Source organism: Protopterus annectens, chromosome 8.part0 (genome assembly GCF_019279795.1).
Source record: "Protopterus annectens isolate FY-2018-M chromosome 8.part0, PAN1.0, whole genome shotgun sequence".
In the NCBI taxonomy this organism is placed as follows: Eukaryota; Metazoa; Chordata; order Ceratodontiformes; family Protopteridae; genus Protopterus; species Protopterus annectens.
The window spans coordinates 422,833,843-422,857,505 of NC_056741.1; the positions used below are offsets into that span (position 1 = coordinate 422,833,843).

The window sequence follows — 23,663 nt, forward strand, 5'->3', positions numbered from 1 at the left end:
GTGGGTAAGAATGAGAGTAGAGATGGGAAAGTGAATGAGGTGGTTAGTCAGGAACAGAGCATACACATAGTCAGGAGGATGTTAGGAGTTTTTTAGCTTGATTTTAAAACTTTGTGTTATTTTAGGGTGGTTCGTGGGGTGTTTCATTTTCTTGTTTCCAAAGACGAGCAGAGTGAGTTTCCTGCAGAGTTGTAACATATAGGGGTGGAAAAATATTTATTACTAGATTTCAGAGTTCTTGGTGCAGAGTGATGCTTGAGGATGTTTTGTAGCGCTGGGCAGGCATGGGGTTTGTGAATAAGTTGATTTGTGAAACATAGCTGGGAAAAGGTGAGGTAGTTGGGTATTTCTATCCATTCTATTTTCTTTAGTACAGTACAGTGACGAATACATTGGATGAGTTAGTTTCAAGTTTGGCTATCTTGTTTTAGCAGGTTTCTAATTTATTAGATAAGTTGCACACACGCTTCAATGTCTCTCACCTATACAGTGTTATTCCTCAGATAAACTTAATGTTGAACCTCCATTCATTTATAACCCAATGCAGCAAATAGCTCTGATGTGCAACATGTCTCATATAGTAGACATAACCACCATGCCCACCAAAATGACCTATGTCATTAGCATAATGTTCATAGTTTATGCAGCTACTCCTAAAAAAGGTCATGACAACAGCACTTGTACCTCAGATCATAATTACACAACCTCAAAACCTGCTTTTAAAAGGAAAGTAAATCAAACATCCCAAAACAAGTGTTTTTTGCAGGGGCTAAGCACCCTGTATCTTCCACAATGCTGACAAGCCATCCCATACCCTCAAACATATAAATATATATATATATATATATATATATATATATATATATATATATATATATATATATATATATCCCTATCAGTTGATTATATTACGTATATGAAAAACTGACAAACATTATAATAATAGCACAGAAGCAAATCATAGATTTATATTAGAATAAAACTAAGTCATAAAGAATATGACATGGCCATATCACGGTATCTCATGTCATATGTGTACATAACAGCATATACACATATGAAATGTGCCAGCATGGGACAAGCTGCTGCACACCCCTACTTGCTTTGTCAAAGATGGTGTACACATCTCACTCTGGAGTTTGTGCATATTGGCTAAAGACTTTGCTGCCCCTTAACGTAGAGTCTAGCTAATGGCTCTTCTAACCTAAAAAAAACATAAAAAAGCACCAGACGGTATCAATGTAGCACAGTTCAGTGCTAGAAGTTTAAATAAGAAGTTGCCTTACCTTGAGGCTTGCCTTCATTTGAAGCATATTCATGTGTGCATTATTACTGAAATCTGGTTTAAAAGTGCAAAAAGCAAGTCCTTTATACCAGGGTTTTGTGTCTACCATGCTTTTAGACCCAATGGGGACTGTAGTGGAATATCCATATTTGTTAAAGATCACATTACCTCAAGGCAGATTCCCAGAGACCCACAAACAGAACTTACTGAGATTCTAAATAAAAACAACTATCAGACCATAGCATGCTACAAGACATCCTAGATGACCTTGCAAAACCATATCCATATCTTAAGTAAACAGGATGAACTTCCAATACACAAAAACTCTACCATCTTGCGAGACATTAACTACCTGTTAATAAATTGGGAGACCTATAACTTAAATGTAGACTGTGACTAATATTCATTGATTTTATAAACGAATTCCCTAGATCATACACAGTAGTTAAAGAGCACACTAGAGGACATGTGTTCTTCACCTGCTTCTTACAAATATTACATCTTTATGCACTATCCCACTGGTATACCCTTACCCAGTCAGGTCTGACCATAGATTGGTAACCTTCTCAGCAGATGCAAATATTACAGTATTCAGATACTTCAAAAGCACAATCTTCCTACAATTCTTTGTCGACATCTCTAAGTTCAAGACTGAAAAGACTAATACAACAAAATCAAGGATAGCAAATACAACAGCTATGAGGTACGCAGATGCTTTATCTTGTGGTGAGCTCCTGTGTTTTGTGTGTGAGGGGCATGGGTAAACATGGAGAGAAGGTGGAGAAACGTATATGCATAAAAACAATATACATATAGCAATGTTAGCAGAACTGTACACATAAGTAGACACAAATAACAAATATCTTATATGTGATGTAAAGGGTGAATACTGACACTTGGGTGGGAATGACAGTGAGTTGAACAATCATAAAAAGGTAGACCCATGGACTATAGATGGTTGATTAATACACATAAGCACAAATTTGGCAGATTATTTGGGCACATCTGACTCCCAGAGACTGTATTATGTCTGTGAGATCTGGTATGATTGTCATTACTTTCCTTTACCTTACATGTACTGATTGCATATATATATATATATATATATATATATATATATATATATATATATGTATATATATATATATATATATATATATATATATATGTATATGTATATATATGTATATGTATATATATATGTATATATATATATATATATATATATATATATATATATATATATATATATGTATATGTATATCACACATGCAAGTAACCAACACGTGCGATGTGTTCTACCTTGTGTCTGATAATTAAGGTTTGCCAGGCAGATGCATTTGTCCATATACACTGTCTGGAATTTTACCCAGCAGTTATTGCATTAGGTTATGTGAGATGGTTTCTAACACAAAGAGGGGAGGATGGAAGGTGAGGAAGTAGTTTAAAGGTAGAGAAGCAGTGTTATTATGAAAGTTTGGGGGGGGTGTGGGAAAGAGAGGTTATTTATAGGCTAGATCGGGGGTGGTCTGGTTTCTTTGCTGTGAGTGTCTGATGCATGCCCTCCCTCACCTCTGCCCCTGTTTTCTTTTGTAGTGGGGATTTATGTTACTGTTTGTGACTGTGGTGGTAGAACAAGAGGGGTATGTTTGTTCAGGTACTCCTTTTTTGTTCCCCCCTTTCCTCTTTCATTGATTTTACTATCTATGTCAGAGTGAGGGGTGGTACACAGCTCAAATGATTGGGATCTGTGACCTTCATCAACACGGGTTTAGCCAGGGTCCGTCTACTCTAACCAATCTAGTAGAGCTCTATGAGTAACCATGGCACTGGATTTATCATTAAGTGTAGCAGTTATCTACATAGATCTTGCCAGAGCTTTTGACACCATTTCCTATAAGTCTATATTATATGGATTAAGGAACTATGACTTTAATCATTTTTTAAGTAACTGGATTGGCAAATAATTGTCAGAACATACACAGTGCAGCCAAACAAAAGGTCATACATTTGAACACCTACCTGTAAAATGTAGTGTTCCTCAAGGCTCAGTCTTGGGCCCATTTTTGTTCAACCGAGTAGCATCATCTAGCCCTCTAAACACTCACAGCGGGCATGCTAAGTAGTCTGATGATTGTAAAATTTGATTTATTATCAACAGTAATAGGGATATCTCACAAATACCTCATCTCCCTGCAGTTGTTATCCTGGGTAAAGCACATTAACTTGAGTTTTAGTACAAATAAATGGAAAGTATTGTATTTTGGCAGATCCATACCATAATTTGAGAAGTTGTAAGGTTAGATATAACAACCATTTACAAGGATTTGGGAATTATTATTTCTTCAGACCTTTCATTTACTTATCTTAACAGTATATGAAAATGTCTCCTCTCTCCGACTGTAGAATCTTTAGAACATTAACAGATAGCTTAATTCAACTTTATGAAACGTACACTCCACCATCCTATACTGGAATATAACAGCATGGCCTGCATTTACAACTAGGAAACACCTCAATTTAATGGAAGCTGTTCAGAAAGAGTTCACAATGAGAATCCCAAATGTACAACACCTACAGTACAGTGAGAGATGCCAGGTTTTGAGACTTTATTTTTTACACTACATATAGACTAGGACAAATCAATATATGCCTATAGAATTTACCATGATGACATTTTCCAAGCTATATATAATGTTTACCTTCTAAGAACATAAGAGATCACAGATATGATCATTTAAAATTTGCATTCACTACACACAAGACAACACTAAGAACTACATTTTAACTCAAATTATTCCCAGGATCTGGAAGTGAATACCAGCTGCGATAAGATTATCCCATAACCTCACTTCTTTTAAACAGAATCTGGATTCTTGGATGAGACATGCAGTTTACAATGATGATTTTAATGAGACAGTGTTCTTAGACAGCCCTCGGGCCTGAACACTGGTATTAAATGTATGAGAAACATATGACAAACACATTACAGCCAACAGGAATCAATAAAGAATCTGGAATTTTTTTAATACAGATTTTAACAACTGCAGATATGTGTGTAATTCAGGTTGTAGAATTCCATATTCAATGTATTTGTATGCATAACTTTAAAGATTAATTAATTTTTTTTAAAACTGGATGACACTAATTGCTGACTATTTCAAAATGCGCACTTCAAATGATGACAGCTTTTAGAAAACTTTCATGCCGAGACTTAAGAGTTAATCATGATTATAATAACAAAGGGCATGAATGACTATTCTGTTTTTTTTTTTTTTTAAGTTTACAGTGCTAGCAACATAAGAAATCATAATCCAAATCAGAATTACAAGCATCCTTCAATGCTTTCCAAAACTGGATTACTTAAAAGAAGTTAATAATTGGTGGAGTAAGAGTATCTTGGGCCCTGGGTATTTTCAAACCATGGGCTCCTAACCTTTTTTAAAACCATGCAAAATGCGCACATTCTTTTGGATTTACCTTCCTGAATGTTTTAAATCTACATTTACCAATCAGATTAAGTTATGTTTATTGTATAATAAGGTAAAATTTGAGTAGTCTTGAATATTTTCCAGGAACAAGTAAAACAAAATGTATCAAGCAATAATAACAAAATTAACCATTTTAGAATATGTCAACCATAGAAGACAATTCAAACTGCTTTTATTACATTCCATCGATGACTATACCCATCCATTGTAGCTACTTTATTAATTTTGTGCACCTTAGATATCCTATTGAGATACAAATTTAGCCATAGTAAAGTATTCCAGTGTGTTTTACACAAATTACATTAGGCTTGCAAAGTCAGAATAATGAGCAAAGGACAGCAGGCAGTCATTTTCCTTCAGAGACAGCTCCCATACTCAACTATTTTAGACACATTGTTGGCTGTATATACCTCAAATGACTGCAGTGAATAATCACAATGATAATACTAATACTAATAGCCAAGCAAAGTATTCCAATTTGTTTCATATAGCACATACACACTGTTGTGGCAATAAGGTAATCTAACCTATTTCTCATAAATATGCACTAGTCTTGAAAAAGCCAGATTAATAAATATTTAAAATGGGCAAATTACAAAAATGTATGCTACATTCACTGACAGTCACCGCCACCCCCATCCAGCAGCTTTAGCTGCTTTGGTGATTAATCCAGCTATATTCACCTCAGTCATTTAATTTTGATAAATGTTATGGCCACATCAATGTATTTCACATGTACAGTAGCCATTGTAAAGTATTCCAGCTTGCTTCACATAAACCATATTAGTCTTGCAAAGCCAGAATAAAGAGTAAATGACAACACTCAACCATTTTCATCCCCAGACTGCAATTATAGCTACTTTGTTGTCTGCGCACATCTCAGCTGTCTGGACTCATAGCCAATTGTAATGAAATAAATAAAACAAAGTACATTGCTGTAATGTACCTTGAGTAATCCCACAGCAGTAACTGTCTGTTTATGTAAAACCCCTTTGTAGGGCAAGTGTTGAGCTTAGAGTATTTTGTTTTAGCTGAACATTCAAAATTAGCCCTTTAAAGCTGAAATTGTCAACTGCCCATATCTGTTTGTCAACTAGGATTTAAAAGAAAAAACAACTTATTTCACATCCCCTGCAGCTGCTCTTTTGCACCATGAGTCATGATCATACTGCTGCCTTTTTAACATTTACAGGATGACAAGCAGCAGAAAGATCTCAAATTGATTTATTAGATGTATACCTCCTTATCCTCCTTTCCCCACACTGCATCATAGCTATGGCTGCTTTGAATAGATCTACATCAAAAAGTCGAATACCTCTTCATTGACCACTATTTGTCAAACTCTGAATCCATCGAACTATAGTTTCCACTAACTGTTTTTCACGGTAAGTAACCAGTGGACCATCATTGGGAATTTGCCCTTTATTCCACTGTAGTGCAATCTCAGAGTTGGTATATTTAATTAGGGGTGGTTTTACATGTTGCTGTTTTTATTGCAGTCTGTAGGTTGGCCAACATGTTACTTACTGTTGGAAAGATTTTTGCGGTAGTGATCGTTTGACAGATTTACATTTGACAAATAGGGGTCGATGAAGAGGTATTCTATATTTTGTGGTTTTGATAATGTGATATAAACCCACTTTGAATAGGGGTGTCATGGCCATATATCTCAGCTGTCCAGATGTTTTCAGAATGCCCAGATTTTGTTTAATATTTTTGGTCTGTTTCTCATAAAAGCTGTGGTTTTCTGGCAAATCACTGAGGACCAAAGTGATTAAATAATAAAATACATTTGAGTTTCAGATTTCATAGACTTCAGAAAATGCATGCTAACACAAATCCTGTTATTCTAGTAACTTTCTAAGTTTATAAGTACAGTATTTAAATTATGTTCCTATGGGCCTTTGCCCCCCCCCCCCATTATTTTGGGCCTAGTCCAAATTTTTGTGTTAAGAGATTGAGGTATGTGCTGGCAATTCATTTATTTATGCTTAAGGTAAAGAAATGTATGTTGTTGCTGTATTTCTTTACTTTAAATAAATAAATAAATACATCTACAGGTCCTTTTGGAACTGTGAACCCTGGCATCTACCTGAATTGCCCCTAATATAATCTGCCATTGGGAGAGGGACAATACCAGAAAAATGAAAAGTGACTAGTAGAGTATACTGGAATTAGTTCTGGGTCCATTACAATGTATTTATTTCAGATATATCTGATGAAAATTAGAATAGTTTCATAATTTTCATTGATAGCAGAATGTTATCTATAGTAGGAAAGGAAAGGAAGATTTGAAGAGGCTGACCAAGTGGGAAGGAAAGTAGCCACTGCGTTTCAATGGAGGCAACTGCCAAGAGCAGCTCTTGGACAACAGCAACCCTGATGTGAAGTATTAACTAGGTGACATGGAACCAATGGTAACAGAGCAGAGAAAAACATTGAGGGGGATTGTTCACAATTAGACCAGAGCACCATAGGCAGAATGGGAGGGCAATGACAACAGCCAACAAGATGGCAGAGGTGCATGCCACTAGAAGGGTGTGTGGGTTGGAAGGAAAATTATATGATCAGAGACCCCAAGCACTGGAGGTCTTTACAACAGAGGTTGGAAGAGATATGGGGCATTCTTTGCATGCAGAATATCATGTCAGGGAGATGTGAAGACATCATCTTGAAAAGGAAGGACAGAGGGTGAGAAGGGGTCACAGGATGGAGATTTTTTAAATCAACTACTTCACACATCTACAAAAGTGCTAGTTAGTGAAAAAGGTTGTGTACCCACAGATTGGACTACAAACATAGATGGTGAAAAATGCATGGATGTCTCCAAAGGGAGATGGCAGGTAAGTGGCGAGTGAGAAGATGGGGATATAGGCAAGAAGACAGATTGTGAATTACAGACTTGATAGGCTTGCTGTCACATTCTGCTGTGAAATAAATGCAATGGAAAGCAAAGGCCAAGGCTTATGCTGTTCAAGCTGTGTCTTCCATAGTCATTTGAAATATACCTATTATCAGTAAAGATACTGTAGTGCACATCCTCATCTGCCATGGCTCTGGTCTTCCCCTGGTGCCCTACAACTCCCTGACCATGTATATGTCACACTTCCATTAGGCACAGTGTTTTCAGATCCATCCTTTATAAGTTTTTTTCTTCACATCTGCTTTGGCTAGTGTTGTGTGCATATATGTTGTTGACAGTACCCACTGCACATCTGCTATGGTGGCCATGTTAATGATGATCACAAAGCTGCAGTCCATTTCATGCATTAGTTGTAAAATCAGATAGCAAAGCTGTGTGCTCTGCAATTTGGCACATATGATGTAATGCCTTCGACATGCTTCACTACTTATGCACGCATCTAAAGCATATTAAGCCTATTTGCATGCACCATTCTTTTCTATTTCCTTTCTTTTATACCTACCATTTCTTCATCTTTGACACTTGGCTTTGAACTATGCACTACTTTGGTAATGGATTTGCAGGACACATTACTGTTTATGTATCTCACTCAATCAATTAAGTTGAAAGTATGAAATATTCTTCAGCAGGATACGACTGCCAGGGTAAAAACAGAATCCATCCCTTTGGTAAAAGATATTATTCTGTTTTCTATATATTTGACAAGAATGTAGATGTGGGTTCTATAAAAGTTAAATAGTGAAATTGTTGGGTCTATATTACTTAGTCAAACTGTCAGAATGTCGAGTACTCTTCCATTGACACCTAAGTGTCAAACGTCCTCTTCAGCAAACGGCCACATCATTCATTTCTTTCCAAGGGAAATAAACCAGTTGGCTGTTTGAAATCTGTCCTTTTTCCCGCAGTGGTGCGATCTCGGAGTTAGTATATTTAGTATGGGGGTGTGGCAGGGCACAGTGTTTGTTAAATTGTGTCATTCGTATTTGGGCTACTGATTTCTTTCCCTTGGTAAGAAATCGATGATGTGCCCATTCGCTGAAGAGGACATTTGACACTTAGCTGTCGATGGAAGGGTACTCGACATTTTGACAGTTCGAGTAAGTAATATAGACCCAAACTGTCAGTTCCAGTGGTCACATTTCAGCAGGTTTTCTTCATGAAAAAATACTTGTATGAAGTCTTTGAGTTTTGAAGGTGAATAAATGCTCAGAATGATTTTGGAGGACACTGCTGAAGTCATGACAAACTGTCATTTTTTTTTTTTTTGAGAAATCGTGACCCTGAGTAGAGATGTAGTGGTGCTGTATGTTGAGAACATAAATTCTCTCTCTCTCTCTTTCTCTCTCTCTCTCTCTCTCTGTACTCCTCGAGAAAGAGTTGAGAAGTGTACTCATGCTCCACCAGATCCCTTATTGACTAAAAAAGAAAGGAAAAAAAAAGAAAAAAAAAGCTCTCTGTCTTTTTATTTAAACTGCAGCAAACTGCTACATCTGTAACAAACAGCTGCTACAGTTTACACCAGAGTGCTAATAAGCTTCTGTTTTGATTGAAAATGCAGTAGCAGTTTTCATTTCTGTCCCAAACAAATGCTCGGTGTTGGCTTAAGTTCTGCCAAACGATACCACCAGGCTATGAAAACAAATAATCAATAGCAGAACACAGCTACGTACCACAGGTATTTATTTAAAAATCCTTTCTTGAACAAACAAACAGATAAAATGGATGAGCGCTTTCGGGTGTTAACCCTTCATCACCTTTCAGTTTTCATTTCTGAATGCTGGTAATGTATAAAGCCATACAAAAATCAACATTGCCGCACAGAGAGTGGGCAGCACTGGTATTGCTCTGGAAAACTAACAGCTTTAATACCTGTTAGATATTTTACTCTGCCAATTAAGTATCTAATGGCTTGAAAGGTGATTGCTAAGCACCTTTCTGTTCTCAGCAAAATGCTTAATAATCGTGTATTTTCCTAGTTCAAAGCATAATTGCAATGTTCTGTACACTGTGTAATTAATGCTCATATTGCTTTCTTAGAGAGCTGGCATTCCTACTGATCAAATGCATAGTGTGAATAACTGGCAAGAATTACTCTGCATTTTATCCTGTTGTGTAGTATTGGGTATATATTTACATTCTTGTCAAATACTATAATCCATTTGACAAATGATCATGGTACAATGGATCAGTTTATACCCTATAAAAAGGCAAGATAACTTACACAAAGAGATATAATTTATTTGTCACTGTAGACTGCTATGTCAACTGTGGATATACAAGAGCAGTACCGATAGCCTCGTCTTGCAGGATGATGCATCTTTCCCTTAATTGTTCATGAATGGATTATAGGTTCATAGGCTCATAGGTTCATAGGTGTTTACCAGGGTAATGACCACAAGGGCCTTTTTAAGCCTAGCCATGCTTCCCAAATCTCTGACAAGTTTTGATACCTTTGATAAGTGTAAGCAGGGGCTTGGGAGATTAAATATTTACAAGCCAGGGCCTGGGAGATAAACCATGTACAGGTTGCCTGTGTCCATTAGAGACATAAATGCCAAAACAGGGATGAACTTCCTGTTCCCCATCCAGTTGTCCAGGCTGCACTAGAATTGGATTAGGGAGGAACTCTGCTTCACATGGATGGGGAGCCTGTTCCAGAGACAGGGCAATCGCTGGGATACATACCTATCTCTCCACCAGGTCCTATTTATATCACAGGCAAGGCTTAAGTCTTTAGAATGGGTAATTCTGGTGTTTGTTTTGCAGATATGCAGGAGGTCCATCAGAGTAAGGTCTGAAAATGCCCTGTATGTCAGGCATAGATCTCCCCTCAAAAGCCTGTAGGAGACAGAATACAGAGCTAGAGCCTTGAGATGGTCTGCATAGGACATTTTACTTAAGCCCTGTATTCTTTTAGTGTGGAACCTCTGTTGATATTCCAATTGTTGGATATGCCTGGTTAGGTGCATACAAAGGGGAAGTGTACTCAGTGATATGTCTGATGAATGCTGAATACAATGGAACAATCACTTCCTTGGTCTTAGATGCCATACCTTTAGTTATAAGTTGCGCAACATAGAATGATTTCCTCACTGCTGTAGACACATGATGTTCAAAGGCTAGATTACTATTGATGTGTGTCCCTAAATCTCTGACCACTGGGTCTTCTCTAAGGGGAGTGTTGTCAATATAATAGCTATCAGGGGTGGATGACTTCCCAAAGGAAACTATTATGCATTTGTTGGCATTTAGTTTTAGTCCATGGCTCTGACACCAGTTGTTTGTCTGTGTCAGTCAAAAAAACAAAGCACTTGTTCTTCCACACATAGGAGGAGAAGAAGCCACAGGCCCTGATGAAATTATTGTTATCTCCCAAAAAATACAAGGCTGCATTCCATTCACTATATCTCCGCAGCAGGATAGTAAACCAAACATGTCAGACAACCACATGTATGTAATGTTATAGCATGCCTTTTAGAACAATGGGTTTGGATGCATGTATTCATCACAACATTCAGACTCCTTGAAATGAATACACTGCTGTTGGGAAAGGCATAATTCTCAGTCTGTATTCCTTGTATTGTTTTCGTGTTTAAATTGCAATGTGTATTTTTATTGCAGAGTTAATATCTATTTGCCTTGCCTATCAGAAGGAAAGGAATAAAACTATTTCTTTATGCGTCACTGTCACCATAGTTAGAAGAGGCTTATTACCTGTCAAATGAGGGAGGAAATAGAAATTAAAATTTTTATTTAAGGGGAAAAGAAAACGTATTGAAATATATAATTATGACAAGACTGACTACATAGGCAATGCTTTCACTAAAACGTGGACATGCTGCCTAATGTCAAACATTTTTCTTGTGAAGTGCTTTTCTCCGGAGCCAGTTTGAATGTGGCATTGAGTGTGGTGAAAATTAAGATTATCGTGTACAAAGGAAACAAGGAAGATTCTACGGATGCTGGTGCTGCTTTAGAAATTTATTTGTTAAAACCTCTGCATTAATAGTTATGCTCACAATATTTTACTGTAGGGATAACACTAAATACAGCTTAATGGATCAAGAAATGGTTCACAACAATACTGTGTCCTACCATGACATTATTTCAATATCAGAAATACAGTATGCTCCAGTTCATGAAAGCTGCCAGCACAAGTGGCTCTTTCTAGAAAAAAATATTGATATACATTTTCTTCTGATTTAAGCAACAACATATCAAACTGCTTTGGAATGAGTAGTTATGGTTTAGTAAAAGTTGAAGTTATACTCTACCTTTTTAGCAGCTGCATTTTGACAGTTCTTTAGTTGCTTTAAATAAAGTTCAGTTCCATTGGCAGTGATGTTTGTGACTGTACCATAGAAACAATTCAATGCTCCAAGCCTAAAGGTTTAAGGCAAAGAAATTAAATTAGATAGAATTAATTATTGCAAATTTACCAATACAAGTTTCAACCAGAATTGCTTTATTCTTTGTAGCACAAAGACTAAGTTGACATTCCTCCAGTAACTGGTTTAACAAAACACAATTTTAGATTTCCAATATTTTCTTTGTATAGTTATTTAATAAAAATGTATTGCTGGTAGCATTTACAGTAACTTGTTACTTTTGTGTTTTTAAATCACTCAGATACAACTAAAATAGCTTTCGAGGCTAATAGTGCTAACGGTTGCTTAAAATCTTTAATTATAGCTTTCATTATAAAAACTAATCTGACATTGCCTCTTGAATGTCAGATACGGAATAGGCAGCCATTCACTTTGATAAAATAAGAATGAGTGAGTCTCAATTAACTAAAGGGATTTAGCAAAAGTAGTTTTCTAGAAAGAAAACTCCATTCTCTTTCTATTAGAAAAATATGTTTTCCTTTCTGCACAGTTCCACACTGTTCTCTCGAGCTGCTGTGGATTTGTGTATCATCCTTAACTATGCCACACTACTTCAAGACCCCTGCAGTAGGAGAGTGCCCCCAGATACAGCAATTTCAGAACAAAGGGATTTGTATGGGTAAACCTCTCCTCATGGGAGATGAGGGGCTTTGCCACCAAAAGAAAAACTTTTGGTATATTCTATCATTAAACTGATAGTTTGCTGACTGAATTGGTTTTGACAAACAGGACTCGCTCTCAGTTTAGAAACACATCCTGCACGCAGTTTGATACACCTATATAGTGTTTGCAGCTGCTCTTTAAGCCTGATTTCAAACAGTAAACAGTGTACAGGCATGACAAGAGATTTTATATTTCTGTGGCAAACATGACGTGTGTTACCAAAGTATGCTAAAGGTAGACTCATTGGTTCATACACTCACAGGGTCATAGGTGTTTATTGGGCTAATGACCACAAGGGCCTTTTTTAAGCCTAGCCATGCATCCCGAATCTCTGACACGTTCTCACATCCTTGATAATTATAAGCAGAGGCTTGGGAGATGAAACATTAACAAGCAGGGGTCTGGGAAATAAACAATTTACAGACTGCCTGTGTCCATTAGAGACATAGATGTCAAACCAGGGATGAATTACCTGTTCCCCATCCAATTGTCCAAGTTACACTTGAATTGGGTGAGGGAGGATCTCTGCTTCACATGGATGGGGACCCTGCTCCAGAGAAGAAGTTGTATCTGGGATACATACTTGTATATTCAGCAGGCCCTATTTATATCGCAGGCAAGGTTTAAATCTTTAGAATGGGTAATTCTGGTGCTGTTTGTGAAAAAATGGCACACTAAGGAGTACAGTACCCTCCACCCACAGTCTTCTGCACCAAAGACAAGCATACTACCTGCTGAGCTCTAGACACAATCTTAGCTCAACAATAAAAGGTTATGAAAAACAACTGTTCCATGTTCAAAACCTGATACACTTATCAATATAATGAAACAAGCAAAGGAAAATATGAAGATGTTACTGATCAGTACAAGGAGCCAGAACAAGAAACTCCATTCCATACAAGCTGTAGGTTTGACATAATTGTTACAGTCTTTACCTCACAGATACAAGGTACAGGGTTTGTTTCTCGTGTCTATATCACAAGATCGAATGCTAAAAATAGCGAACGCTCTTTTATCGAACTTAAAAATGCAAAACCTTAAAAAGTTGAAGGAACAGATCAGCAAATTTTTTCCCAGGGAAAAAAATTCACTGATCCAAAAAAACAAGTAAACAAAAAAAACAATGTACAGGCAAAATAAAGTGCGGGGCCTTCACCCCCCCCCCAACTTAATTATACTAACTCTGAGATCACACCACAGTGGATAAAACAGCAAAGTCTGGAGAACGGTCCATTGATTTTTTTCCCTGGGAAAAAATCGATATGCCATGCCTTTGACATTTTCAGGTTTCACGTTTTAAAGTTTGATATAAGAGCATTCGCTAATTTAAGTGTTCGCTCTTCTGATAGGAACCCTTGTTTCTCACCTCTGGTTATTGGCTAGGCTTGTGATAGTCTGCAGACTCTTAGCCTAGTATTTGCCTATGAACCCATAAATCCTGGAAGACACTGACATCTATTTGGTGACTGAGACATGCTTTAAAATAGTGGAGGGTACTCCGGCTGTGCAGGGCTGTAATGCCTTCCACTTCAAAACCCAGAAAATCTAAAGGTGTTATTGGGTAGTGCTGGGAGTCTAAACAAAAAGCTCCTCATCCTACAAGCTCTCCTCACCCTAGAGAATGCTGACATTTGTGTGATCACTGAGGCATGGTTTAAAGCCATGGAGAGCACACTGGCAGTATAAGGCTATAATGCCTTCCACACATTTAGACTAGCTACTACACAGACAGGGTCTAAAGGTGGAGGTGTCTCAATTTACATCAAAAATAAATATATCTCAAGGCTGGTCAATGCAGTCGAGCTTCTCCATGTTCAAATCACCATAGGCAAAATCCCATACCACTTCCTTGCAAGCTATAGGTTACCCTTTATGACCCAGAAAGCCCATAACATGTATTTAAACGTATTGGAAACACTCACCATCCAACTCAATTCGGTATTTATGGGTGACTTTCATTACCCCACTATTAACTGGGAATTATATATGATAGTAAACATGCATAGGCAGAGATTCCTGGATTTCATAAACACAAACTCCCTGGACCAGTTTGTTAATATACCAACCAGGCATTCAAACATACTGGATCTGGTCCTCACTAATATGAGAAAATGCTGTGCACCCCCCTAGTGTAATGTCTTTTCTGGTAAGGTCAGATGACAAAAAGGTCTCCTTTGAAGTAAAAATAAATCCTGGAATTCCAGCTAACCCTGGAATGTTCAGGAACTACTGAAAGGCTAACTTCCTACTATTAAGTGATAACCTGGCAAAATTTCAAGCCCCCATAAACCCTGAGAACACTGTTGCCTACACAGAACTGTTCACAGAAACCCTATACAAGCATGTTAATACTGCATAGAGGCAGTTGTACCCACCAGGAAGAATAACAGAACTAACTCAAGAAAAAGAACAGAACATTTAGACTAGCTATTGTGGAGGAGGAGAAAAAAGGTGGAGATGTATCAATCTACATCCAAAGAGACTCACATCAAGGCTGGTAAAGGAGTGGGATGCACTAGAGCTTCCTCATGTCCGATAACCATCAGAAAGATCCCATACCTTGTATTAGTTAGCTATATAACTCCCTTTATGACACAAGAATGCCACAACACCTATCTACAGGAAACAGAATTATTCAGTATTAAAGTCCAAACCATTTTCCTAGGTGATCTAAATTATCTAGCTATTGACTGGGAAACCTACACCACCAACAGTGCACAAGCAAAGAGATTCCTGGATTTTGTCAATGCAAATGCCCTGGAACAATTAGTCAGGGTACCCACTAGGGAAAGTAACATCTTGGAACTTGTCCTTACAAATATGGGAGCATCTTGCACCATCCCTTGTGTATCTTCATCATTTGTTAGGTCTGACACAGTCTCCTTCAAAATAAAAGTGAAACCAGAGATCCCTTCCACCTAAGGTACCTGTAGAAATTTCTTTAAGACAAACTACCTACTCCTAAGTGATACATTGGCAAGCTTCAAATTCCCACCAAGCCCAGTTAACACCAGTGATTATGCAGAAATGTACACCATCACACTATACTATAGGAATAAGTGCAAGGCAAACCCCAGAAACAAACCTACATGGTAAAACCATAATATCAATATACTTTATAATAAAAGAAAAAGTAAGAAGAGTAATTTGGGAATGTTAGAGCCCTTGTCAATGAAATAAACTAACAACTTAGGAACTTAATAAAATATGCAAAAGCCAAATTTGAGGCTAAAATAGCTACTCAAGCCAAAGGCAATCACAAGGCATTTTTCAGTTATGTTTGTAATCTCAAAAGCACAGTGCAGCAGTGCATGTAGTTGGTTTGAATGATGTTACCTACAATGAGGATGAAGATACAATGAACCTACTGGCTGATAAAGTTAGCTCTAATTTTATTCCACTCTTCCCTCCATCTGTCTCTCAAGATATAGCTGAAACTGGCTCACTTCCAGCTATCAAACAAGAACAGGTCCTAAAAGTGCTATCAAATGCTAAAAGTACTGCATTGATGGGTCCAGACAATATCCCTGGATGCATCTTAAATAGCACAAAGCATGATTTAACTACACCCCTAACAATATTGTTCAATCTCAGCTTTCATGCAGGTTTTGTACCAAGCGAATGAAGAACAGCTACAGACATTCCCCTGCATAAGGGAGGACCTTTCACAGACCCAGGCAATTACAGATCCATATGGAAAGACTTATGGAATTAATCAGTCAGGACATAGGGAACCTCTAAACTCTGGACCCATCTCAGTCTGGATTCATCAAAGGCAGGTCATGTTTGCTCAACTTAGTGGATTTTTTTTGAAAATGTCACCAAAGCAACGGATGAAGACAAAATGGTACACATTATATACCTCAACCTGGCCAAAGCTTTTGACACAGTTATCCACACAGGAATTGTAGTAAAGCTAAATAAACTGGGAATAAACTCCTATGCGCTCACTGGATTGACAACTGGCTCACAGATAGGCCACAGATAATCAAAATAGGGGAAGTTACCTCCACAAAGAGACCAGTCACCAGTGTAGTCAGTTACACTTCTGTGCTGGGACCTTTTCTATCTGATGAAGTTTGGTCAGTGTGTCTTACGAAAGCGCTTAGTTTTGTATATTTTTTTACTTAGTCTTTTATATAGTAAAATACTTGTTTCCTCAATTTCAGCTTGTGGTTCATTCATTCAACCTTTTCTGTTTGGCTTCTACTTTTTTTAAGTAAAATCCAGTTCCAAAGGGCTCTGGCTGACTAAGTTTGCAGATGACAGTAAGCTAGGAGCAAGTCATTGAATCCCCAAATGACTTAGCCATCCTCTACGAAGGTGTGCCATAAATAACTGGTGTCAAAATCATGGTCTGAAACTAAATGCTAAAAAATGCATTATTGTATCCATTTTGAAGTAATCTGCCCCGAGGAACTACCACACTGACAATACATCCCTAAGACTTGAGTCGGTTGTTTGAGATTTGGGATCTTATCGGGACCAGCGACCTAACGTTTGACCAACATGTGTCTATTGTTGTGAGAATGTCCTTTTATACTGCACAGCTTATAAACAAAAGGATTGTGTCTAGATTTAGGGATATCACTGTCCCCATTTACACAGCCCTCATTAGGCCAATCATTGAATATAATGCCAACTTTGGCATGTATCTTTCCAGACATATGCAACAACTGGAACACCCATAGAGGTACCTTGCTAAAAGGATACAAGGCCTAAACATGTCTTACATGAACTGACTCAAAGCCATGTTACAATACTTGGTATCCTACAGACTGCTAAGAGGTGACCTGTGTTTGGCATACAAGGCATTCCCTGACCCATTAGTGATGGATTTACTGCACATCAGCAAGTCAAATAGCATCAGAAATACTTGGTCTAGGGATCTAAACCTATTGTGCAACATCAACAGAATGGTTTGGAGGGACAGCTCTATTTCACAATGGATACTGCTGCTGTGAAACAGACTCCCCACCTACATAAAATAATGTTCATCTCTGTCCATTTTCAAGTGCAACTTAGATCTATGGATGGGAAACAGAAAATGTACCCCAGAAAGTTCACCTGTTCTACTAATGGACAGAAGGAACTCCGAAATGCTTTACCCCATGCATGGTTCCCCTCAAATGATCTATGTTATGATCCCAGTTATTCATATTAGGGGTAATATATATATATATATATATATATATATATATATATATATATATATATATAATTATCAACCATGAGATGGGTAAATTCAATCTATAACTAAATGGGATAGTTTATTTTGAGCACAAAAATGGAATTAGCTAGGCTTAAAATGCCCTACCATTGCATCTAGCCTAATACTTACCTATGAAACTATTGTATAATGTGGTACATTCTGATTACAACAGACACTCTTGTGATAAACCTGAAAAGTTTGCTAATGGAGAACAGATTCTCAGAAATCATTTCACCAGTGACTAATTACTGTCAGCTGCACATTCTTGTCTTTATAAACCTCCTGTGTCAAGTGTTAATTGTTTGAATTCACTAAACATCTGCACAATAGAGCTCGTATTCATGAATATCCAAAAAAGTCAGCATTAGTCAGGAAAATGGAATATATTAACTATGGTTAATGTTATACTAATGAGGATATCAAAATTTGGATAATAAGTCAAAAACTGAGCTAAGAAATAGTAAAACTGGGCCAGGATTCACAAACATATACACTGCACTTTTATGCAAACCTTACAAATCTACACAGCATTGCATGGCAGTAAGAGACATTACTTATCCAAATCAAGACATGCAGTGCTCATGTGCAGCTAGCTATACTTCAGAATGCATAAATGAGCTGTGCCATGACTTTACAAGTGGACATACAATTGCAGTGAAACTCATTGCACGACCTTGTGAAAACAGAAACCATGAGCTCACAGACTGATCCGTCTCATCGTCGTCATGCTCCTTAGCCACTGCCTTAGCAGGGGTGGGACACATTGGCAGTGTTTGCAGAACAAATGTATCTTCCAGACCAGCAGTGTGGAGACAGAACTGAAAATTTACAGTGATTGAATCTAACCTTACATTGGGACTAAATATATTTAATACACTTGTGAGGAGAGCAAATCATGTTGGGTTTATGACAAAAGAGAAAGGGCACATTAGTGAATTGTGACAAGTTTAAGTTAAGATGCTTGAACAACTGATACAAAGCCTAGCCTCATACATGCGCCCCTTTAGCTGCATGGCTGTCAGCAGACAAGTGCATGTCTCCTGCACATATGGCAGTACACTTACACAGAATATGGCAGAGTTACACAGGAGGACACCCCAGGTAGTGTGCAAACACCATGAGATGGCACAGTGTAACTCCTTCAAAGAAAATTCCCTGCAGAATTCCACAAGAAATGTGGTGGGGATATTATGTTAAGTACCGCCACCACCACCTCTACCTGACATGAAAGAGTCGGACAGTAGCACACACTTTTTCCTAAACTGGCTTGGACAAAAACTTGCCAGTAGCAATCACTTGTCCCAATCTGGTGGGGGACTGGAAAATGTCCTTGGCGTTGAAAGAAAGTAAGTGGCAAATATATACAGACGCCACTAGACCACCTGGCATTAATGATAGCATTAGTATTAAACCTTTTTTTAATATTAGGTTAAGTATTATATTTTATAGTAGATTAGAATTTGATGAAATTCACATTTAGTGTGATACTATTTTAACAATTTTTTATAATTAGTTAAAATGCAATATGATTTTTATATTAACAACATTAAAATGTACTATATTTTATTATACATGATGCATTACAGACATATTGTGTTTTTTACTTGATTAATTAACATGGATGAGTTGAAATATTTGGTGTATTTATTTAAATATTTAAACATTTTAATATTGAATTATGGAGAGTTGTAGCTTTAAATAAGTTGGTGCCTTTTTTGATGTATTTAATATATAAACAGGGAGTTTATCAAGTTATCTGGTTCTGATGAAGACTGTGTATAGGCAGTTGAAAGCGTTTAACCTGTGGATGTAATCTGTGGAAGATTTTTATTGTAATAAAAGAAGAATTGTTCGAGCTGTGTTTGAAGTTGTCCGAGTCTGCACCAGTTCTTATTTTACTTTGTACGTGGTTATATAGTTGCTATTTGAGTGCTTGTTCGGAGAACTGGGATGGCAGGAAGCGGAGATGAGACGCAAGCTTCATTGAACAATAAAGATGATGTTATCGCATTACGCGCTGAAGTGTCGGCATTACAGTCTGAGGTTAACAGGCTCATTGAGTTGGTGAGTGCCTTTGTGGCAGCACCCAAACAAAATGAAGGAGAATTGGATCGTACAACTTCAGTAAAATGTACTTAGGTGGATGATATTCATGCTGCACCTATTGATGTTTGTATAATGGATACAAACACACAGATAGATATTCTGAATGGGCAATTGGGTGTGGAACATGGTGATGCACGTTCTATGCAGGATTCCCTGGATTATGTTAATAGGAATGTAATTGGGAATTTGTCGCCAGCAAACAAATTTACTTTTGATTTTAGCTTATTCCATACCAGAGAAGAAGCAGAGAGGAATGGGGCTAGACCGAAGAATCGACAGGCAGTAAAAACATATTTGAACCATACGAGGACAGTAAAAGGAAATACAAAAGGTACTGTTCATAATAAAACTGTCTCTAGCCCATGTTATGAAAGTAAAACAAAAAGACATTCTGGACATTTATTTTTGAACTCTAAAAAAGTGATACACCACAATGGTGATATAATGGATCAATTTTTATGTGATGAATTTGATTTTGAGAATGTGGGGGAAATTAATAATATTGAAGGGAGGCATGTTAGTTATACAAATGAACCTTTGAAAGAAATGATATTTACTTTGGGTAAGAACCTGCTTCAAATTAAGAATACAAAAAGACAATGCATATTTGTCTAAGTGCCTCAAAATAAAAGTTGTACCCAAGGGACTGAGGTTTTTTAAACTACCGTTGGGTCTTGATTACAAAGCGGTTGTCATTAAGGAACAACTTGTTTGATGGTTATAGGTTCTCATATATGAAATTACTTATCAAATTAAATGATGAAAAGTTGACCACTTTAGTTAGTGAGGTGGAAGGGTTGAACGCTAACATTGTTAGGCACACGGAATTTGAAATATGGAAGGAATTATATAATAAGCAATTTACTTCAGCTGAAAATAAAGCAAATAGTATATATCAAAGGAAAAATAGAAAGATTCAACATGATATAGAACTATATCAGAATAATAGAGCTTATATGTGGCCACAAGATAGAAGCAACACACAAAAGGAGAGATATATGAGCAATAGAAATAGATTAACGAGTGTGGAAAGAGAAGAGAATTTTCAAGGGGGCAGATTTTTTCCAGCCCCCAAGAGGCAGTACAACCAGTGGAACAAAGTAGTAAGATAAATGTTATCCAGAATATGGAGTTAGATATGTTACCCCACCCTTCTATTAAGAATAGTATACAACAGCATTTTGAGGTAAAGAATGATGGCATACAACAGGGTTATGACTTGGATGTGGAAGTGGAAGATATTAATTGTAAAGATGATGTTACTCATATATTAAGCACACACAATGGTTTTAATGTGTTTAATTACACAGATTTAGATATTAGTAAGGTATTGGTTCAGCTGTTAAGTAAAGGTATGAAATTTATTCCCACTATAGGTATCAACTTAGTGGATACTATTAAGTAGATTAAATTTTATTGCAGAAGGCTGAATCTAGCGTTACAATTTGGACAAAGTGATGCTAATAATGAAGTAATTAGAAATAATGAACTAAAGAAAAAAAGTTCATATGTTCCAGCATCCGATTTGCAAGTAGCCCAATTTGAAAAAAATGGTATGTAAAGATGTATATTGGCTTAATAAAAAAATAAGGAATGGAAAAGATAATTCATATAATAATACATATCAAGATAATTTAACAGTAAGTGAATGGAATTGTCTGAACCAGTTGATGCATAATAATGATATAAGAATCATGAAGCCCGATAAGGGGGGAGGCATTGTAGTTTATTATACGTTGGATTACAACATGGAAATACATAATATATTGCATGAGTCTGGTAACTATGAAGAAGTTTCTATTAATCAAATCAATATTGGATATAAAAGAATTGATTTGGCCCTAGAAGAGTATCTATTAGATGATAGAATTTCGAATGAAATATATATGTTTATGAAAATTGATTACCCTATTTTGGCCAAAATAATTGGTATACCTAAGGTCCATAAATCTATAGAAAACCCCCCATTTAGACCTATTATTTCAGGTTCTAAGTCTAAAACATTTAATATAGGGGTGGTTATTGATAGATGGACCAAACATGTTTATAGACACATTCCACATTTAATGATAGATTCTTGGAATTTCTTAGGTAAACTTACACCTGATTTGTGGAATGCAGGTCTAACTTATTTGACAATAGATGTTATAGACTTATTTTTCAAGTATACCTAAGGATATCGGACTAGAATATTTTTGCAATAGTCTGAAGAAGTTCTCTGATTTAAGTTGGGATAGGATTTGCTTAATAACAGATATGATGGCATTAATATTAGATCATAATTAGATTACATTCCAAGGAGAATATTTTAGGCAGAGCAAGGGAGTAGCTATGGGGGCATCTTGTGCCCCCATTTTTGCCAACCTTGTAATGTTGGAATGGGAATCAGAATTTTTGTTTAAAAGTAGATTCTATACAGACATAGCATTTTATGCTAGATATCTAGATGATTTATTTATATTATGGAAGGGCCAAAAGGAGACAATAGGTGAATTTATGGAGTATATAAACAGTACAACACAATTTTTAAAGTTTACACATAATTTAAGTAGCCAGGGAATCGCTTATTTAGATACATATATAAGCCATACGGATGAAGGTTTTACATCAAGGATTTATAGAAAAAACACATTTTCAAATGATTATATTCAGTTCAATAGTAATCATCCATCATACATTTTTAAAAACGTTGTTAAAGGGCAATGTATCAGAGCGGCACGCATGTCATCCACAAGGGAAGTTATGGATGCTGAATTGCAGGAGATTTTTAGGATGTTTGAGAACAGAGGATATCCTGTGATAATGTTAAAGCATACAATAGATTATGTCTCTAAACAATGGGGTAAAAAATATGTACCTTTGATGGGAAAATTCAATCAAAGTAATGGAGAAACAAATTTGGTTAAGTTGGAAAATGAACCTAGGGATGTGGTTTATAATAGGGTGTGTGTATTAATGTATGTAAATTACATAAAGGACATTGTATGTAGACATTGGGATTTGATCGCGACCTCCAACCACATAGGTACTAAATTAGGGGGCTATCCATCATTTGTTTACAAAACTGCTCCTAATATTAAAAGGTTATTAGAAAGGGCTGATAACTATGGAAAAGTTAAGGATATTCAGAAGACCACTAAAAAATGTGGAACATGTAAACAATGTAGTCGTATTAATGAAGCAGTATTCATAAGATTGGCAGATATTAACAACACCTTTGTGAGGTGCAGGGCAGGCAATTGTAACACTAAACTGGTGGTATATCTTGCCACCTGTATTGCCTGCCCTGCATTTTACATAGGCAAAACAGAAAGGCAATTGAAAAAACGTATTTATGAACATTATTACAAAATACAAGTACAGGATAAGAACAATGCTTTATCTAGGCATATACAAGAGAAAGGTGAAGAACATCTATTTAAATTTGCTATTATTGACCAGGTTGCCAGTCATTTATATGGAGGGGACTGGAAAATGTCCTTGGCGTTGAAAGAAAGTAAGTGGCAAATATATACAGATGCCACTAGACCACCTGGCATTAATGATAGCATTAGTATTAAACCATTTTTAATATTAGGTTAAGTATTATATTTTA

General features: G+C 36.7%; 1 protein-coding gene across 1 annotated transcript in view; it reads right to left on the reverse strand.

Moving 5' to 3' along the window:
- Positions 1–23,663, reverse strand: part of LOC122808243 — a 163,554-nt gene that overhangs the window by 102,427 nt on the left and 37,464 nt on the right. Inside the window, exon 4 of the mRNA XM_044079206.1 lies at positions 11,974–12,082. Within this exon, the coding sequence (XP_043935141.1) occupies positions 11,974–12,082 (109 nt within the window). The remainder of the gene's footprint in view (positions 1–11,973; positions 12,083–23,663) is intronic.